Raw genomic sequence first — 21770 nt, 5'->3', positions numbered from 1 at the left:
CATATTTTAAGATCTGAGTGGAAAAAGGAGGCATATACATATGAAAAAAACTGACAGTTCAAGGAAGCAAGTGGTAAATATCAAGTAAATCATGAAAAAGAAAACAAATGGTATGTGAGCTAAAAAAGGGGGATAATTTTCAGGTGGAATAGACAAAAAATATCCCTTATTTATTTTTTAATTTTTATTTCCAGTCAAGACTTTTACCTGAGTGCTAGTCTCTCTTCCCCACCCCACCTTTCTCTCTCTCTCTCTCTCAGACACACACAGACACACACACACACTTTAATTCCATTCCAATATTCCCACACTGATACTAAATCCAGAAACTATTTTAAATTCCTTCCTCTCCTTTATGTCCCACACCCAGTCAGTCATCATCATCAAGCTATGTCTTCACCAGAGCATCTCTCATTGCCCACAGTGCCATCCATACTGCCTTTATCTTATTTCTGGCCCCACTTATATCTTACATACATTTCAGGACAGTCTTATTTGGCCCCTTTGCTAGCACATCCTCTCCCCATTTCTCACATCATTCCAAGCTGCCAGAGTGAGCTTTCTAAAGTACAAATCTGATACATCTTGCCAATCTACATCCTAAAGGCTTCCATTGCCTTCAAGTTAAAACTCAGACTCCCTGGCTTGACATGGATGACTTTATGATATGGCCATTGCCTACATATTATTTCTTATTTCTTACTATTTTTCTTACTGTTTTTATTAACCCACAGTTCCTTGAAATGGGCCATAATCTCTTTCAACCCACCCGTTTGACATTTCCTTCAAAAAAGGCCATCTCCTTTGATTCTATAGCCTGATCAATGCTCCAAAATTAAGCATCAGTGAAGGCTTTTACTCCCAACACTGAGAAAGTACCTCTCCCTGTGCTCTTTAGAAACCTACACATATATTTTCTAACACTTACTCCACTGGGTAAAAAACTATCCATTTTCTTATCAATACCTCTCAAGATTATGAGCTACTTGTTAATATGAATAATACCTTTCATCTTGATAACCCTAATACCTGAGAGATAATAGGAAATCAATATATTTATGTCATTAGCAAAGGCTTAAAACAGAAAACTGATCTTCCCAGAATGACTATTGATCTTCATGTTGTTAAATCAAATGCTCAGTTCTCAGATCTATCAGCAGTTTTTGTCACCATCTGTCACTTGCTTCACCTTGAAACACTTTCTTTACTTGATTTCCACGTCTTCACACTCTTCTGGTTTCTCTCGGATTGACCCTTGTTACTTCTCAGTCTTCTTTGTTGGCTCATCCTCATGTCATCTCAGACCTATTCTCATCTCATTTAACTCAGTCCCTTAGTGATCTCAGACTCTCAAGACCTGATGCTGTCTCTTTGCTGACCATGCTCAAATTATCTCTCTTGACTGGACTTCTTCCCTAAACTCTAGGTTTGTGTATATAACTCCCTGCTTGACATTTTTAGTTGACTTTACAATAGAAATTTCAAATTCAACATCTTTTTTTTCTTCAATTTTATTGTGGTATAATGGACAAATAAAATGTAAGATATTCAAAGTATATATGGTGATTATTTGATGTATGCATATATTGTGAAAAGAGTCCTCCCATCTGGTTACTTAACACATCCATCACCGCGAATATTTACCTTTTTTGTATGTGGGGAGGGTGTGGTGGTAGGATGGAGAGCATTTAAAAACAAATCTCTGATCTACCCAAAACCCTGTTCCACCCTGTCTCCCTTATCCATCAATTACAACTTCATCCTTGTAGTTGCTCAGACCAAAACACTTTTAGTTATATTTGACTCTACTTTCTCTTACTCCTCACAGACATTTCAGCAACAAAACATTTGACTCTAATCTTAAATATGTTCAGAAGCCTTCACTAGCACCACCCTGCTCCAAACCACCATTACCTCTCATTTGGCTTCTTCCATTAGTCTTCTATTTGATCTCCTGCCTTCCACTTTTGTCCTTCTCAGTCTATTTACAAGCCTGCAATCACAGATATCTTTTTAAAATAAGTCACATCAATCACACCCTTGATCAAAACCTTTTAGTGACCCTCCATCTTAGTCAGAATCAAAGCCTACATCTTAACATTGGGCTATAAGCCCTCATATTATCTAACTCCTCATTATCATCTCTTTGCTCCCCCTCCCTCACTCTGCTTTAGCCACATAGTCTCCTAGGATGTCTTCAAGCAAGCAACATGTTCCTGCTTTAAAGTCCATGCACTAGCATGTTCTTTCATTTCCTTTAAGTCTCGGCTCAAATTTTATTTTCTTGGTAAGGGCTTACCTGGATCTCCCTATTAAAAATTGCAAACCCCCTATATCCATTCTTCATATATACCTCTTCTGCTGAAGATTTCTCCATAGCACTTATAACCTTCTAATATTTTATTTTATTATACTTAATTATTTTAGTATTTATACTTAATTATATTGTAATTTATTGTAATTCTCCCACCAGTGCAATGTGAAGTCCCTTTGGGTAGGAGTTTTTGTCCCTTTTGTTCACTGCTGTCCTCCAGACTCCAAAAGATTGTCTGATGCATAATCTTTCAATAACAGTTTCTGAATGAACAAAGGGTTATTACACATTTTTGCATTTCTGAGTGCCTGACAGTGCCTGGATTATAATAGTATTTTAATGTTCAAAAAAGCATTATGAGATAATTACTGTAGCCATTTTAAAGATAAAGGAACTAAAATTTCTAAGATTTGAGTCAATGATGCCTCTAGAATTTCTGTATAGTCAGGACTTAAGGATAGCATTCTGGTTAGTGGGAGGATAAAAAACTTGGATCTCAGAAAAACACTATCTTTTCTTACATGGTACGCTGTATTTGAGAATGGCTTAAGAAATGTTGATTACATGTGGCATTGGCCAACATACCTCTACCTTTGGCACCAACTCTTGCTCAAGGTTTTACCGTTTTACAGAGCTGTATCCCAGCCAGTATCTTTAGGAGACAATGAATACAACAGTCTGTCTATAACAGAAGTTCATGTAGGGAAATGGAAAATGACAAGATTGATGATGAAATGATGGCCATATTGTGGGGTTTTAGAATGCTTTGCTCAGAATTGGTTTCATCCATTGGTTCCCAAATCTGTGATGATTCTTAAAAATGTAGATGTTGTGGATCCACCCTATACCTCCTACTGGTATAGATATTTAACAAGCTTCCTGGATTTGTGTTAAGCAGCCAGCTCTATATTTCCACCATAGATTGGCTTTTGGAAATATGGTAAGCAGGTAGCAGTTTGCATGTATTATATATTTGCTGTTTACTCCTCTCTATAAAATACTCCCATTTCTGTGCACTGTAAAGCCAGGTAAATCTGACAGGGGGTGAATGGAATGTATTTTGGAGCAATGTGTGATGGACTGCCTCACAATAGTATTTTTTCCCATCTGTTATAGGTCAATGCACAAACTGGCCCAGTTGGAAAGACTTGACCTAGGCAATAATGAATTCAGTGAGCTGGTAAGCGAATGCATTTTCTAAACTTTATAAATACACCCCAGGAGATTATTTATTTTGTCTCTATAACCCCAGGTATTAAATTATCCAAGTGCACATTTGCATTTCTAAATATAAAAACAAAATGAAACCCAGGAAATAAAGTGACTGTTTGACTATATAGTAAACCATAGAGAACTGGAGAGTATTAGATTCACTAAAAAGGGGAGAGAGAGAGAGAAGAGGAGGAAGTAAGGAGATGCAAATTGACAATTTTGAGCACCAGCTATGAGCAGGCACCAACTTCATTGTGTCATATATATTATCTCGCTTAACCCTTATTTGCCATGTTGCCATGTTAACTTTATGGAAATGAGCTCAAAGTGGTCACCAACTTACACAGCTTTTATGTCGTTGGACAAGCAAGACTTGATTAACTCAAAGTTCATACCTTGAAGACTTCTGCCTTTGAGGATGCTTAGAGAACAGGAGGGTTTAAAGGCCTTCCATTTACAATTGTACTGAAAGTTTCTTTCTAGTGAACACATATTTCCATCTTGCTGCCAAAATTGACAGAATTCTGACTGCTCCTTTCAGGCTTAAGCTTTCTTTAAAATTTGCCTGAAGACCAAAATCTCAAATGCAAATTAGAAAGCAGATAGTCCTTCATAAGCAGACTCTTTCTAATTCAGCAGTCTCCTCTTGAGCATCTTCAAATTTCAAAAATGCAATTAATAGTTAAAACATATTTTAACTATTTTGAAGTTAAAACATTTAATTAAGTAATCAACTATTCTCTCCCAGCTGTGTTGCTAATAATGTGACCTTGGGCAAATTACTTAGCCTCTCTAAGCCTCTTTTTCAGTTTCTCTAAGATAGAAATGCTAATGGCTCCTTCTTTACAGGGTTAGCGTGAGAATTAAATGAGATAAAGCATGTACCAGGCCTGGAAAAAAGGGATTCTCAATAAATGCCAGTGTACAGGGTATAATCCACACTTCATCTTGAATGTGCAAAGAAATTAACTTGTTGGATTTTGACCATAACTAATCTGGCCATTATCCCAGCCTCTATCAACTGTTTCTTGAGGGTAAAAGCTGACATTTAGTCTTCTGCAATTAAAAGTATAGTCTGATTTAAGAAGTTACAAGATCCCTTTGGGTTGTGTTCATCCTCCTTGCATAACAATTCTGTCTGTCACGTATCTTCGCACCTTCCCCTGCCTCTCTTCATAACATGGAATTTGGGCATGTGCAAAGGAGGCTATACGTCTTTCTGAAGAAAAGGAACTCCCTGGTCTCAGTCCGGTTTTTAGAAGTGTGCTGGCAGACAGGCTGGCCTCTGGCCTGATGTCTGCAGCTGATCCTGCCCCCTGTGTTAAATCTGGAGTTTTGAAACCATAGTCAGTTCTTTGGGCTCAGGTGAGCACTGGCCAGCTCCCCCTTGCTCCCATTGCTACCACTCAGCTCTCATTGCCTGTTAGCTATATTAGTCTCTATCCTGTCTCCCCTCCAGCTTCAGGCTGGTCAGTCCATCCCCCTCTTTCTGTTGTGAAGGTATCTCACTAGCCTTAATGCCAATAGTGACCCTATAGCCCACGTGCAGGCTCTGAGGGTCCACATGATGTGTTAACTGAGAGAGGCCCAGTGAAAATAAACTTCAGAGCCTCCCTCCACCTGCTTCCTCACACCACCAGGTTTGCCCTGTTTTCGATGTACTCGACTTGGTCATAGGGCAGTTTGCAAGGTGACCTCAACACAGATATGGGGGCAAAACGACTCAGTACATAATCCAATGTACCTCGGGCTTTTTTAAGGTAGATACTTATTAATAATGTAGGTAGACAGGTTGATAAGGGTAGGGAATAGCCGTAGCAAACTGTTTTATACTGGGAGTTTAAAAATCAATTGTTAAAAAGCTACAATCTGCCCAGTAGCTAGGTCTAGTGGTTGAAAGAACATGGACCGTGGATTCAGACAACTGAGGTTTGACTCTCAATTCCGTCCCTGGCTAGCCGGGTATCTTTGGGTCTGTAGCTCACTCTCTATCCTCAGTGTCCTCTTCAATAAAATAAGGGTATAAAAGTCATCTGTCTCATAGGCTTTTTGGGAAAATTCCATGCAAGAGAATCTATAGTAAACACTCAATATATGTTTCTATGAATTTTGATTCTGTCAGGTATATGACTTTGGAAATCAAGTCTATAAATATTTGGACCAAAAATATGAATAGGATATATTTATATGTTTTTGAAATTAGACATAGTAAAAATAAACTTAAAAAACATGTTATTTTAACTTATGCTTTACGGTATCTAAGAAATCATCATTGAGGAGAAACATATTTTTTTTATTTTTGAACTCCCAGTATTCCATGCTAATCACAAAGCAAGTCTCTCTAAAAAAAAGTTTTTCATTTGTCCCTGGACCACTTATTCGATAATACTGAGTTACTTGGCATTGGCAGCAGGGAGGAGGGTTGGGGAGTATAATTATGGAATTTTACATTTCTGTCAATCACTTTTAATCAGATGTCTGGCTTTTATTAGTCATATGTGTGGGACTAGCTGTTGTTTCCCTGAAAGTAACAACTTTTAATGAGAAAATAAGAAAATTTGCTTTGATAAGAGGCCTCTAGAAACAATGTCATGTGTAGGAAAGGGGATAAGTTCCATTCTGTAACTAGGTATTGACACCTAGGAGATTACTGTTAGAGAATTCATTTTGTGTGACATTCTAAAGAGACAGATATGCAGAGAGGATGATAATAAGTCAAAAAAAAACTTACACTGTAAAAGTCTAATAAAAAGAACAGACGTTTGCTTTCTTGAGACTCAATGTAAATATACTAAATTATGTTTGAAGTAGAAAGATCTACTTAAGGTTGCCTTTGTCATAATGAAAGATTCTAAACAGAAAGAATTATTTTACATTTCTAACAGCAGTAACCACCAGAAAATACTGGGCAAAGTTCTGAGAACATAATGGATTCTCAAAGGTTTTTTATTATTGTTGTTTCTTTCATGGCTTATTTTTGTCAATATAAAATTAACACATACCCATTTTTTTAAATTTAAAAAGTTAAAAGAATTGTAAAAATTATAGTAAAAGTAATCCATGATCTCATTCCCTTATATAACCATTATCAATGTTTTTGGTATATTCTCCCCCTGCCACCATCATTTTTTTAATTAGATCAAATGAGTATTATTCGGGGCCAGGTTAGAGATGGGACATATTAGGTTGATGCGTTGGATAACATCAGTTCTTAAAACTCCTCTGTATACTCTTGGTAGACAGCCTTCTAACTGTCACAGAATAATCAGGAGCTTCCCAAAGTCAAAGAATGGTCAAGGACACTAAAACAGATTCAGTGATTGCCATGGGGCCCAGGAGCTCTGTGATAGGTATATATATTTTACATGTATATAGAGCTGTCCAATGGACTAAGAGTCCTATTCATCCTGCACTGTTAGTGGAAATAACCAAGGCCCTGAAAGCAAATCACCATGAGTGAGAATACTGGAAAAGAAAGCAGACTGAGCAGCAGAGCCTGGAGGAAGATGGAATGGTGGATCCAGAAACAATGTGAGGGCATATGCCCATCCCCCCCATCAAGCCCCAGATTCCAGCTCCCAGCCTCTCATTCTCTTTTCTCTCCCTTCCCTGTATTGAAAGATAATAAGAAAAGTGTCACTCAGAGCCCCCAAAAACTCTGCTATGGGAACCTTCATCAAGAGTAAGCTCTAAGAAACAAAATAAGAAAGCTTCTTTGCAAACCAGAAAGAGAAAAGAGCTGAGCCCAGAGGAGGCAAAGAGCGGACTGCCGAGTAGTCTGTGCGTGGTTCAGGGTGTAGCCACGTAATGCAGGCAGGCAGGCATGGCTCACAAAGGGCTGACAGCAGTCTGAGTGACACAGTGGGCAGTGGTGAAGGAGAACAGAGAGAACGGTGGTCACTGGAGCATCTCTTGTTATGTGGGAGGTTCCCTGGTCTCCACTCCCCTCCCTGCCACAAAACCACTCCTAAAAGGAATAACTGGGGAGGAGGATCCCAGGAAAGGCCCGAATTCTTGATCTCCTGCTATTCCAGTGAAGGGAGGTCAAGTGAAGGGAGAAGTGAGATTTGAAATTGCACTATAACTGAGACATAGTTCGTACTGGTTATATGTGTTTTTATAGAGATAGTTCTGTTTTACCAAATTGAAATTATAGTGTGCATTCTATTCTATTAATGCATGATGATCAAATTCAAATAAATTCTTTACAAACATTATGAGTTAGAAGCTTTCTCTGCAGCTGAATTAGGAAGACTGTCAAATAATAGCCAAAAAATAAATAGTGAATTGAAATTCAAACTTAAGAGAAAATAATAAAATCAGAGAGGCTTGAAATTTTATTATATCAAATGTGATACATATAAAACAATATATGTAGTATATGTTTAAGTTACAAAACATACTAAAATGCGTCCCTGTGAACCCACTGCCATATTTTTGTGAACTAGAGCATCACCAGTCCTATACAGCTACCTGTAGGCTCTTACCTAATTCTGCCTCATTCCCAGAGACAAGTACAATCCTAAATTACGTTTAACATACCCCACATTTGTATGTCTAAATATTACACTGTTTCACTTTGCTTGTTCTCAGGCTTTCTAGAAATATGACTATACTACAACTTACTTTTTTCTTCACAATCATTTTTGTCCAGTTTTTTTATTACATTGCTACTGTGAATATTCCTTTAAGTACACATGTGCAAGAATTTTTCTAAGGCTTATGTTTAGAAGTGGAATTTCCCAGTCATTAATTGTGCACATATTCAACTTGAAAAATAATGTGGTTTTTTTTTTTTTTTTTTTCAAAACAGTTGTACTCACTTACCAGCACCTGTAAGTGCCCCCAAGCTCCACATCTTCGTCTACGCTTGATATTGTCAGACTTCATATTTTTTCCAGTATAATGGCTGACAGTGGCATCTCATTATGATCTGAATCTGCCTATCCCCGATCCCTCATGAGATTGGTGCTTTTTCCATATGTTGGTGGCAGTTTGTGTTTCCTCTTCTGTGAAATGCCTGTTTATGTATTTTTGCTCATTTATCTATTGGATGTCTTTTTCTTGTAGACATACTGGGATCTATTATATATTCTAGATGCTAATCTTCTGTTGGTTATATGTGCTACAGATGCCTCCTCCCAGTCTCTGCAGTTTTCTTTTTACTTTCTTCTTGGTGTCTCTTGATGACTTGAGGTTCTTAATTGTAATGTAATAATATGCATACTTTTTTTTATGCCTAGCGTATTTTATGTCCTTCTTAAGAAGTTCTTGCCTCCCCGAAGTCAAATAGATCTTTTCATATGTTTTCTTCTAAAACCTTGATGGTTTCATTATTTATAGTCAGGTGTATTTCCATCTGGGCTTAATTATTTTACATTGAATGTATTATTTTTTTATGAAAAAAATAGTTTTCCAAGCAACATTTATAAACAGTCCTTCCTTTCCCCCTGAATGAGTGCAACCTCTTAACAAAATAGGCTTTCCATATATTCGTAAGTTACCTTCTTCATTGGCTGGTTTATGATCTGGGTACCAAAACCACACCATCTTAAGTAGCACAATGTTTTTGATATCTGATAGAATAAATCTCTACAATGTAGGCATCTGGACATTTAGTTTTTGTACAAATTTTAGAATTAGTTTATCAAGTTCCTTAAAAGGGAAAAATGTCATTGGGATTTTATTAGAAATTAGAATAAATTAATTTTCATTGGTTTATGGTGAATTGATATTTTTATGATATTGAGTCTCTTTATGCATGACGTATCTCCAATTTATTTATCCATTTTAATATCTTTCAGTGAAGTTTTATAATTTTCTTCAAAAAAGGTTTTACACATTTTTAGTTTATTTCCAAATACTCTATCATTTTGTTGGAGTTATAAATGTACATTTTCAAAAATTATAGTCCCCAATGTTTTATTGCAGGTATACAATAATCCACTTGATTTTTTAAATTTATATTTAGCTACCAGCTAAACCCTCTTATTGATATAAATAATTTGTCTATAGGTTAGAGATTTCTATGTAGGTAATCAAATAATCTGAGAATGGTTGAATAGAAGCAAATGTTACTGTGTGATTTCTGATATTAATAGGAATGCATATAATATTTTGTTATTAAGAATATTCTTTACTATAAGTTTTGCATAGATAGTCTTTATTAAGTTCAGAATATACCTTCCTATTTCTAGATTACTGAGAAAATTTATCATGAGAAGATGCCAAACTCTATAACAATTTTTATCTGATGATAACATTTTTTCTTCTTCATCTGTTAATGCTGTAAATTATATAGAGGATTTTTTTAAGATATTAAATATGTATTGTTTTATTATTTTTATTAAGTTTTTTATTTTAATTACAGTATAGTTAACATACAATATTCTACTAGTTTCAAGTATACAATACAGTGATTCAGCAGCTCTGTACATTAGTCAGCTCTCATCATGATAAGTGTACTCTTTAATCCCCATCACTTATTTTACCCATCCCCCCATCCACCTCTCCCCTGGCAACCATCAGTTTGTTCTCTAAAGTTAAGGGTCTGTTTCCTGGTTTGTCTCTTTTTTCCCCTTTGCTCATTTGTTTTGTTTCTTAAATTCCACATATGAGTGAGATCATATGGTATTTGTCTTTCTCTGACTGACTTATTTCACTTAGCATTAACTCTAGCTTCATCCATGTTGTTGCAAATGGCAAGATTTCTTTCTTTTTTATGGCTGAATAATAGTATATATATATATATACCACATCTTTATCCATTCATCTATCAGTGGACACTTGGGCTGCTTCCATAATTTGGCTGTTGTACATAATGCTGAAATAAATATAGGGGTGCATGTACCTGAATTAGTGTTTTTGTGTTTTTTGGGTAAATATCCAGTCGTGTGATTGCTGGATCATAGGGTATTCTATTTTTAACTTTTGAAGAACCTCCATACTGTTTTCCAGAGTGGCTGCACCAGTGTGCATTCCCACCAACAGTGCAAGAGGGTTCCTTTTTCTCCACATCCTCGCCAACACTTGTTGTTTCTTGTGTTTTTGATTTTAGCTGTTCTGACAGGTGTAAGGTGATAGCCCATAGTGGTTTCATTTGCATTTCACTGATGATGAGTGATGTTGAGCATCTTTTCTTGTGTCTCTTGGCCATCTGTATGTCTTCTTTGGAAAAATAGTCTATTCAGGTCCTCTGCCCATTTTTTAATTGGGTTATTTGTTTTTTGGGTGTTGAAATGCATCAGTTCTTTATATACTTTGGATACTAACCCTTTACTGGGTATGTGTCATTTGCAAATATCTTCTTCCATGCCTTTTAATTTTATTTATATAGGGGATTTCTAATGTAAAACTGCTTTTGCATCCCTGAAAGAAATGCAACATAATCATGATATGTTGATGATCCTGACCTTCTATATAAATTACATTCAGTTTAATCTTTTCTGGGATTTTTTAAATGCTATTCTCATGTGTTTGATTTTTATACATTATTCTTGTGTGCTTTCTTTATCTATGGGTTTATGTTTTTCATCAATTTAAAAAAATTATCAGTCCTTATCTCCTCAAATGTTTCCTTTTATCTATGTGTTCTGTATCTTCCTCTGGAATTTGGACTAAATATGAATATGATTATAATATCATAAGTGATTTTAAAATGCTATTTTAATAATTATTTTATAAGGTCTTTTTTTAGAAAAGTAACCAGATAAAGGGTAATTTAAAAGATGCTTATTTCATCTCCTCAAAGGAAGTCTTTCTGCCTCTCTACCTAAAATTATCCAGTATTAATTTTCCAGAATTTGAAGTATGATAGATCATTTTAAGAGTATTGTCAACTCTTTGAACTATTTAATGTACCAGTTACTGACAGAAACATTTCTAAATTATAGGCCACTCGCTCTGGATTAAAGAACACAACATGAATTTTAAAAAACAAACACCTAAATACAGGAACAAAAATATTTAAAGAGTAATATATATATATTTTATGTGGTGAAAAAATTTAATTTTTTAAAAGACAATGCAAAGATTGATTATATTTAAAGTCTAGCGAATTCATCAGGAAATGAGAAGTATCATTCTGACTATCTAATATTTGAGACAGTATGTCAAGCAGTCTTTATAAAAACATTTCATAAATTTAGCCATCTGTGAACTATATTAAAGGATTGATATCCTGTTAAACTTCTCCTTAGAAAAGCTTAAAAAATATTCTGCACTCTGCAAATCACCATTTTGAATGCTTAGTAAGGCTACAGATCACCATAAGCAAGAATTTCTAATATCAGTATTCAAACTGAATTACTTTTATTGTTTTTTCACTTTATTTGTAGGGTTATATAAAAATTTCAAATAGATAAATAAAGAATGGAGACCCTGAGGAAATGCCAGTAGTTGTATAGAATTTAGGTGGAAAGGTTTTACTCTAGCCTTCAAGATTCTTCCAGCTGGTCTAAGAATTAATTTGACATCAGACAGATTAACAGGAGAAAAAAAAAGTTTAATTGACTGTGTACAGAGTCCCAGTAAAGAAATTGAGGCCCAAAGAAATGACCAAAGCAGGCAGTTTTTATGCTTTTTAGACAAAAAGACAATAAATCTGTATGAAATTGGCAAGACAAAACTTATATTTGGGGGTTTCAGTTGGTAAGGAATGCTAAACAGAATTTGGGCTAGCCTGAAATAGTAAATTAGCAAAAATGCAAGCTTTGTTTATACAGCTTTCTTTGCTCTGAGTTCCCTATCTCTGGTAATAAGAATGGCTCTACCTCCTGGTAGAGGGATGGGAGACTTATCTCCTGGTGTCTAGAGACAAAAAGGAGTCAGAATGTTTTTACACTTAAGTAACTTCTGGTTCAAAATAATCAGTATGCCAAAGTGGTACATTTTGGGCTATCTCCCCCTTGGCTCCTACAATGGAATATTTGTTTGGGCTATATAAATAATACAAATGTGTTTTCATAGAAATTTGAAATAACCAAGTATTTTAGCTAATGATTTAACTTGTAATTTAAATTGATTAGAATTAAACTAAACTCATTCTACTAAAAGCATAGCTGCCATTGGCTTCACCTCCTTATTTTGCTCAAGTTGTGCTCATTTTTAATTAGCTAGGATGCATGTATACCTGAGGCAAGCACTATATTTGCATATCTAGCAATTTCCTCCATAAGTAATTACAGTGTAGATTTGCCATACCTACTAATCAAGTTTTGTCAATTATTTTTTCAGATAAAGCTTAGAAAAAAGAACAAAATAGTAAAATACAATTTGCAATCCTATAACTGTTTTTAGGAAAAACATTTGAGGCATCCTAATTATTAACTCCTCCATTTCCTGCATTTGTAGAATTACGTAGGACATTGGTTGTAGATGTACATCACAGGCATTGCCAAAGGTTATTAATAGATCAAGAGAAACTTGAGAAATGAAACATTTTTTTAAATTATTAGAGGTATATCAATTTCTGCGTCAGTCAAGGCCCAGTCAGGGGGTGGAAACGACATCAATTGTTTAGCTAAGGAAATTTAATATAAAGGACAGTTACTCATGTCTTAGAAAACTGAGAGGACAGAAAGGGGACACTGTAGGAAGCAGCTAGCACCTCTAGGGTAGAGATCAAAGGGAAGAAGGTAGTGTATGGGACTCAGGCCTGTAAAGAGGCTGGTACTGGTCTCTGAGGGGCCATGATAAGGCTGGTTCTAGGTGTGTGGGAAAACGATAGACTGAGAACTGCTGCTGTTGCTGAAGCTTAGTGTCACCGCGAAGAGAACTGTTGCTGTTGAGATGCTAAAATGACCAGGAATTAAATAGAAGGAGCACACCTCATCTTCCTCCTCTAGCTTTCCAGTCTCTCTCCAGTCCACCCAATTGTCAGTGCCTGACAAAATAGAAATGTTGTTAACCTCAAAATTGCCAACTAGGATATAGAAAAGTGGGCCCCCTGCTGAGAGGCAAGAGCTTACACATTTAAAATAAAACAAATGGAAAGAAATAATGATAATAAATAAATAAAATAAAACAAATGTTTACTTTTGTGGACTCCATTTTGGCATCATTTCCTCCGGGTAGTTTTCCCTGCACTTAGCGGAGCACTATGTCCCCAACGGGCACTTGATAAATGTTTTTGAGTGAATGAATGAATCATTTGATTTTAAAGTAAATAGTTCAGTCAATTCTCATCATCAGAATCATGCCTATATAAACTGGAAATTTTTAATTCAAACTACACAATAATAGAGGTGGGGGAAATACTTTAGTTTACCTGAAAAGCAATCATTCTACAATTAGATATCCTTTAAAGAATCAATTTCAATTCACTTTGAGACAAACTTCCAAGTGAGTTTCTCTATGAAAACTCTAAAGTACACAATTTACCACTGTGATCAATAAGTAAATAAAACTGTATTTACACTAATTCTGGAATTTGAAAGGAATCCTTGATGAAGCATTTGATTAAAATGTATTTTCTGACTGAAAATAATTGTAGAGGCTTTTCATCGTAAGAATCAAATTGGGGTCTCCACATTTATAAATACCACATCTGTTGACCTAGGGCTTTAATAAGCAAACTCCAATGTCATATATGCAAATAAAGAAGCTCATTTTGTTGCTTTCAGATTTTCCCTTCCCTACCAATAAAATAAGTCATCTCTGCCTGTTTTCAAAGGAAGCAGTGTTTCCCTCATTGCCATTTCTCATTACTGCAATATCCTGACTAGCTACCATGAATGGAATTAATTAGCTCTGTTTGCCTTTCCATAAATAGATTTTTCTAAGAATGGCATATATCTCAATGTAGTCAAGTATCCTGGTGTTTCTGTCAAACGTTTCTACCAGAGAAATTAAAGAAAAAAGAAATATCCCTAATTGAACCGGGGTAAACTACATTAAGTAAGAGTATACATTTATAATCAAGGCTTTACAAAGAAAACAGAAGTATTATGCAATTATGGAGTAAACCCAAGAGTATATTCCTGAGTTGTGAATAGGGATTATGAATCACCCAAAAAAATAACAAAAAACTGTATTTAAAGTAATCAAACTAAACTTTACTTCTTCCTCCCTTATGTGCTGAAATGGTAATATTTGGGCATATGATCTGAAATTGAATTAATAGAAAAAATGTATTTGATTTCAGGTTTACAGTAAACCAAAACTAAAAGACAATGAAAACATCAAGGAGAAATATAAAAGAAGAGGGATGGATAGAGTTGTGTGTTTATGGAAGGTGTAACTTGTTAGGGTAGCTAGGGAAGCTTCACTCAGAAGGTGACATTTTAGTAAAAACCTAAAGTAGATGAGGGAGTGAGCCATGCAAATAGCTGGGTAGAAGATAGTTCTAGATAGAGGAAACAGGAATTATAAATACCTGAGATGAGAACAAAACTGATATGTGAACAGCAAAGAAGACTAAAATGGGTGGAATAGAATAAGTTAGAAGAATAGGTGATAAATTAATTGTGGGGGGAAGGGAGGGTAGATAGATAGAATCCTATAAGAAATTTTAAGGATTTTGCATCTTATTCTGAATAAAATGGAAGCCCTTTGGAAGGTTTTGAACAGTGGAACCTGTGGCCTGACATATTAAGTTATATTACATCACATTGCATTATATTACAGTGCATGTTATATTACATGTTACATGAATTACATTACGTTATGTGAATTACATTACATGAATTACATTACATTACATTACATTACATTACATTACATTACATTACATTACATTACATTACATTACATTACATTACCAGGATCACTTTGACTGTTATGTTGAGAATAAGTGGAAAGTGGGGCAAGGTGAAGTCAAAGAGACTAGTTAGAAAGTTATTGCAATAATATAGGCAAGAAATAATAGTGTCCTAGATTGAGGTAGTAGCAGTGGAGGTGGTAAGGAGTTGATTTCTGGGTAAATTTGAAAGATATGGCCAAGAGTAGAATCTGAATTTGTAAACTGGGGATACCCCCTTTCAATAAGTAATACAAAAATTAGGAATACATAATTGATTACAAAAGTGAAATGCTTACTTAAGGTGGAAAAAGAAACTGAATTTTAAATTACAAATTGAAGTTAATAAAATACAACTTTGAAAAGCTAACAAATGCCATAAACATCATTAAGTCCAGGAAAATAACATAATAACACACATCTATTATGCTCTTTTTCTCCCTATGCTTTGGCTTCATGCTCTTTGACAGCCTTCACATGACATATATCTTATAATATCATTTTCTATGAAGATAATAGTAATCCAATCTTTAGCATGATTTCTATTACTGATAATTCAGAAACATTCATTTCAGCTTTACAATTTTTCACTGATATGCCTTATAAAGTTTTAGGATTGTTGACAAATTTGGGAAAACCTCTGGCTCCATACATTTCAAGCCTGTTTCTCTTCCTCCACCAACATACTTCTGGTGGTGGGAACCAAAGGGTATGTTCATGTTCAGTATGTCTTCTGGCCCTACACTTTCATGTCATGATGGTCAAGGGAGTTTGCACAATGGGCAGGAGTATTACTGGAAGTCTTTTATACTCTAGATGGTTAGCAACAAGGTAACTATATACAAACAAGATTGAAAATCATATAAATATATTCCACCAAGCCTATATTCCAATGCATCTTCCTTACATCCAGCTCCCCAAAATGTCTATGGCCATTCCATCACTACATGACATGAGGGAAACTACAACATAGGGAAAGTCAGGATAAAAATTATAGTTAAATTGTTTTACTTTTAACTCAGCATTCCAGGACAAGGCATAAACCTGTATCCCTTTCCTATTGCTGAATGACCACAAACCTTAGTGACTTAAAACAATATGAATTTATTATCTTATAGTTCTGGAGGTCAGATGTCTTAAAATTAGCATATCATTTAAAAAATTTGCATATCATCATGGGTTTTTTCCTTCCAGGATTCATGGGAGAATCCGTGCCTTTTCTTTTCCAGCCTCTAGAGGCTGCCTACATTCCTTCACTAGTGGCCCCTTTCTCACATCATTTCATTCTCTGTATCAGATAGTACATCTCCTACTCTTGACTGCTTCCATTATTACATTTCTTTCTCTGCCTTCTCTGACCCTCCTGCCTCCCTCTTACAAGAACCTTTGTGGTTACATTGGGGCCACCCAAGTAATCCAGGATAATCTCTTTGTCTTGAGAGCCTTAAGTTAATCATATCAGCAAATTCTCTTTTACCATGTAAGGTGACATATTCACAGGTTCTGGGGATCAGGACATGGGCATCACTGGAAGTTCATTATTCAGGCTACCATGGTCTGGCCTCTGTTTGCAAAGATTCATGTCTGACCCACGTGAAAATGCACCCACCCCAACCCAAGTTCCTCAGAAGTCTCATCCATTACAACGTTGACTCAAGTACAAAATCTCATCTAAATCTCATCTGCTCAGAAGTTCCAAATTTCATCATCTAAAGCATCTAAATTAGGCATGGGTAAAGTTCCGGGTATAGTCCATCCTGGAGCAGAGCTCCTCTCCATCTGTAGACCTGTGACTCTAGAAAACAGTTCATCTGCTTCCAAAATACAGTTGTGGAATAGGCATGGGATAATAGTTATATAGACATGCCCATACAAAAATGGAGAGGGGTGGGGAATAGGAGTACAAGAGGAGTGTACCCTCAGAACCGTTTCAGAATCCAACCAGGAAAACTCCATTAGGTTTCAAGACCTGGGAATAACCCCTGTGGCTCAAGATTTATTGCTCTGTGCCTATAGCTCCACCCTTTTAGTCATCCTTCCTTTTCCAGGAAGGTACACAAGTTTTTGCAGTCAAGTAGATTGAACAACCTGTTTCCTACCTCTAGAATTTTAGGAGTCTTGCGGTCTTCTCTCATTTTGTCCTCTCTCTCCCTTTCAGCCCATGCTGGCAGTATTTCTGTTGATGGCAACAGTCTTAAGAACTTTGTATATCTTATATATCTTGATGATTTCTTCACTTCTACTAACACTGTGTTCGAGGCAATCTAGGCTTTTTCTGTCACAAATTTATAGCCAGAATTTTTCTAGTTTCTGTCCCCTGCCCAATTCCAAAGCCACTTGCACATTTTTAGTTATTCATTATGGCAGTAACCCACTTCCAAGTTTCAACATATAATTCCCATCATTGAACTGTAACAAATTATGACAAATTGAGTGGCTTAATACAACACAAATTTATTATTTTAAAGTTCTGTAGGTGTCATTAAGGCTGTGTTCCTTCAGGAGGCTCTAGAGAAGTATCCATTTTCTCTCTTTTTCCAGCTTCTGGAGTCTGTAGCCCCTACCTTGCACCACGTCAGCTTCTGTTTCTGTCGTCATTTCTCCATTTTTGCCTTCTCTGATCTTCCAGCCCCCCCCCACTTATAAGGACACTTGTGACTATATTGGATAATCTTGTATAACCCAGGATAATCTCTCCTCCTCATCTCAAGATCTTTGAATTAATCATACCTCTATTCTGTTTTTCCATGTAAGATAACATATTCAGTTTCTGGGGATTAGGATGTGCACATCTATAGGGAGCCATTATTCACTTGACCACACTACCCCCCAAAATTTAAAGCACATGTCCACATAAAACCTTATATATGAATATTCATAGCAGCATAGTCATAATAGCTAAAAAGTGGAAAAAATCCAAAGTGGATAAACATGATATAGTTTACCCATACAACAGAATATTTGGCAATAAAAAAAATGAAGGACTGATATAGATGAACCTTAAAAACAGTGTAGTATGTGAAAGAAGCCAGAAACAAAAGGCTATGTATTACATGATTGCATCTATATGAAATGTCCGTATTAGACAAATCCATAGTGACAGAAAATAGATTTGTAATTTCCAGGGTCTTAGAGGAAAGGGAGAATGGCAAGATTGAGTATGGGGTTTTATGGGGGAGGTGATGAAAATGATCTAGAATTAGATAGTTGTTATGGTTGCACAACTTTGTAAGTATACTAAAAGCCACTTAACTTTATATCCTAAAAAGGTGAAATTTATGGTATGTGAATTATGTTTCCATTTTTGAAATCTTAAAAAAGAAAACTATCTTAATTTTGCAAGTTGCACAAAATGTAGCCATGTGAACACACTGCCAGGCTTCCTTCCAGGATCTGGGAAGGAGTTCATGCAAGTAAGAGGCCTGATAATTTGAACATCATTAACTTTAAAGTAATTCTGCCTCTAGGTAGAAGCAACAGGATTTGTTTACAGATTAGATATCAGGAATGAGAGGGATAGGAGTTAATAATGACTTCATGAATTGAGACCTAAGAAACTAAAAGACGAAATTTCTACTTCTCAATAGACTACTGTACCAGATGCAAGGTGGTTATTTATTTTTTCAGCTCTTTTTTTGTTTTAATTGTGGGGAAAAAGCACATAACATTAGCTACCCTCTTAACACATTTTTAAGTATACAGTACTATATTTCACTATATATTTATCATTAAGTATAAGCACAATGCTGTACAGCAGATCTCTAGAACTTTTTCGTCTTGCATAACTGAAGCTTTGCACCCAGTGAACAGCAGCTCCCCATGTATTCTTCCCCCTGGAAACCACCATTCTACTTTCTGCTTCTATGGGCTTGAATAATTTAGATACCTCATGTAAGTACAATCATGTAGCATTTGTCCTTCTGTGGCTGACTTATTTCACAGGGCATAACGTACTCAAAGTTCATCCATACTGTCACACATTCCAGAATCTCCTTTTTCTAAGGCTGATTAATATTTATATAAATATATACCATTTATATATATTTATACCAAATATACATTTTCTTTATTCATTTCACTGTCCATAGACGTTTACATTATTTCCACATTTTGGCTATTATGAGTAGAGTTGAAATAAACATGGGACTGCAAATAAATATTTGAGAGATTTCAATTCTTTTTGATATATATCCAGAAGTGGGACTGCTGGATCATATATGGCAGTTCTATTTTTAATTTTTTAAGGCACCTCCATACTGTTTTCCACAGTGGCTTCACCATTTTACATTCCCACTAACAGTGCATGAGAGTTTTAGTGTCTCCATATCCTTACCAACATGTATGATTTTTGTTTTGTTTTGTTGATAATGGCTATCCTAATACATGTGAGGTGATCTCCTTATGGTTTTTATTTGCATTTCCCTGATGATTAGTGATGTTGAGCATCTTTTCATACACTTGCTGGACATTTATATGTCTTCTTTCGAGAAAGGTCTATTCAAATTCTCTGTCCATATTTTAATTGGGTCTTTTTTCCCAATTGGGTTGTAGGAATGCCTTCTATATTTTGAATAGTAATTCTTTATCAGATATGTGATTTGTGAATATTTATTTTCATTCCTTAGGTTGCCTTTTTACTCTGTTGATTGTTTTCTTAGCTGTGCAGTTAGTTTAATGTACTCCCTCTTGTCTATTTCTGCTTTTGTTGTCTGTGCTTTTGATATTATATCCAAGAAATCATTGCTAAAACCCACATCATGAAGTTTACATCCTGTTTTCTCCTAGGAATATTGTTTCAGGGCTAACATTTGGGTCTTTAACCCATTTTGAGTTGATTTTTGTGTATAGTGTAAGATAAAGGTCCAGTTGCACTCTTTTACATGCAGATATCCAGTTTTCCCAACACCCTTTGTTGGAGAGACTATCCTTTCCACATTGTGCATTGTTAAACACTTTTTGAAGATAATTTTTGAGTGGATTTATTTCTGGGCTCTCTATTCTGTTCCCTTGGTCCATATGTCTCTCTTTATGCCAGTACCTTACTGTTTTAATTACTATAGCTTCATAATGTTTTGAAAGCAGGAAGTGTGAGACCTTCAACTTTGTTCTTCTTTCTCAAGATTGACTTGGCTCTTTGGGATCCTTTGTGGTTCCATAGAAATTTTAGGATTGCTTTCTATATTTCTGTAAAAAAAAGTCATTGCGATTTTTATAGTGATTGCATTGAATCTGTAGATCAATTTGGTTAGTATGGGCATTTAAGAAATATTGTGTCCTGCTATCCATGAATAATATGGGATGTCTTTCCATTTATTTATGTCTTCTTCAATTTCCTTCATCATTGTTTTCAATATAGAAGTATTTCACCATGTTGGTTAAGTTTATTTCTAAGTATTTTATTTTGATTCAATTATAAGTGGGATTAATTTCCTAATTTCCTTTTCAGATATTTCATTGATAGTGTAAAGAAATGCAACTTTTTTTTTAAGGGTTTTATTTTTGTCAGTAAACTTTAGGCCCAACGTGGGGCTTGAACTCAAGTCCCCAAGATCAAGAGTCACATGCTTTACTGACTGAGCCAGCCAGGCCCCCCTATGACTTATTTTTGAATGTTGATTTTGTACCTATAACATTGTCCAGTTTATTAGTTGTAACAGGTGTTTTGGTGGAGTCAAGGTTTCCTACATCTAAATCATGTCATCTGAAAACAGATAATTTTACTTCTTCCTTTCTGATTTGAATGCTTTTTAATCTTATTCTTGCCTATATCCTCTAAGATTTCCACTACTATGTTAAATAGAGGTGGTGAGAGCAGGCATCCTTGCCTTGATCATGACCTTAGAAGAAAAGTTTTTTTTTCACCATTGAGTATAATGTTAGGTGTGGGATTTTCACATATGGCTTTTATTATGTTGAGATACTTTCTTTTTATTTCTAGTCTGTTGAGTGTTTTTATCATAATGGGATGTTGAATTTTGTCAATGCCTTTTCTGCATCTATTAAGATGATTTTGTTATTTAATTGTTTGTTATGCTAAAGTGGTGTATCATGTTGATTGATTTGCATATGCTAAAACATTCTTGCATCTTCGGGATAAATCCCACATGGTCATGGTGTGTTATTCTTTTAATGTGCTATTGAATTCAGTTAGCTAGTGTTTTGTTGAGGATTTTTTGAGTTATGTTCATCAGGGCTTGTGGCCTTTGGTTTTCTTTTCTTGCAGTATACTTTGCCTGGTTTTGGTATCAGGGTAATGTTGTCATCAGTCTTTTGGAGAGATTAGAAAGGATTGGTTTAATTCTTCTATACATGTTCGGTAGAATTAACCAGTAAAACTCTCTGATCCTGGATTTTCTTTGTTGGAAGGTTTTTTTTTTTTTTTTAAAGATTTTTATTTATTTATTTGAGACAGAATGAGAGAGAGAGAGCACATGAGAGGGGGGAGGGTCAGAGGGAGAAGCAGACTCCCTGCAGAGCAGGGAGCCCGATGCGGGACTCGATTCAGGG

At 35.5% G+C, this 21770-nt stretch overlaps 1 protein-coding gene across 1 annotated transcript in view; it reads left to right on the top strand.

The window, feature by feature from the left end:
- Positions 1-21770, top strand: part of LRRC7 (leucine rich repeat containing 7) — a 646929-nt gene that overhangs the window by 461443 nt on the left and 163716 nt on the right. Inside the window, exon 9 of the mRNA XM_035018295.1 lies at positions 3431-3494. Coding sequence (XP_034874186.1) covers positions 3431-3494 — 64 coding nt within the window. The remainder of the gene's footprint in view (positions 1-3430; positions 3495-21770) is intronic.

The sequence above is a fragment of the Mirounga leonina genome, unplaced genomic scaffold (genome assembly GCF_011800145.1).
Source record: "Mirounga leonina isolate KUSES-001 unplaced genomic scaffold, KU_Mleo_1.0 Mir_173, whole genome shotgun sequence".
Taxonomy (NCBI): domain Eukaryota; kingdom Metazoa; phylum Chordata; class Mammalia; order Carnivora; family Phocidae; genus Mirounga; species Mirounga leonina.
This window is presented reverse-complemented; position numbering and strand designations above follow the sequence as displayed.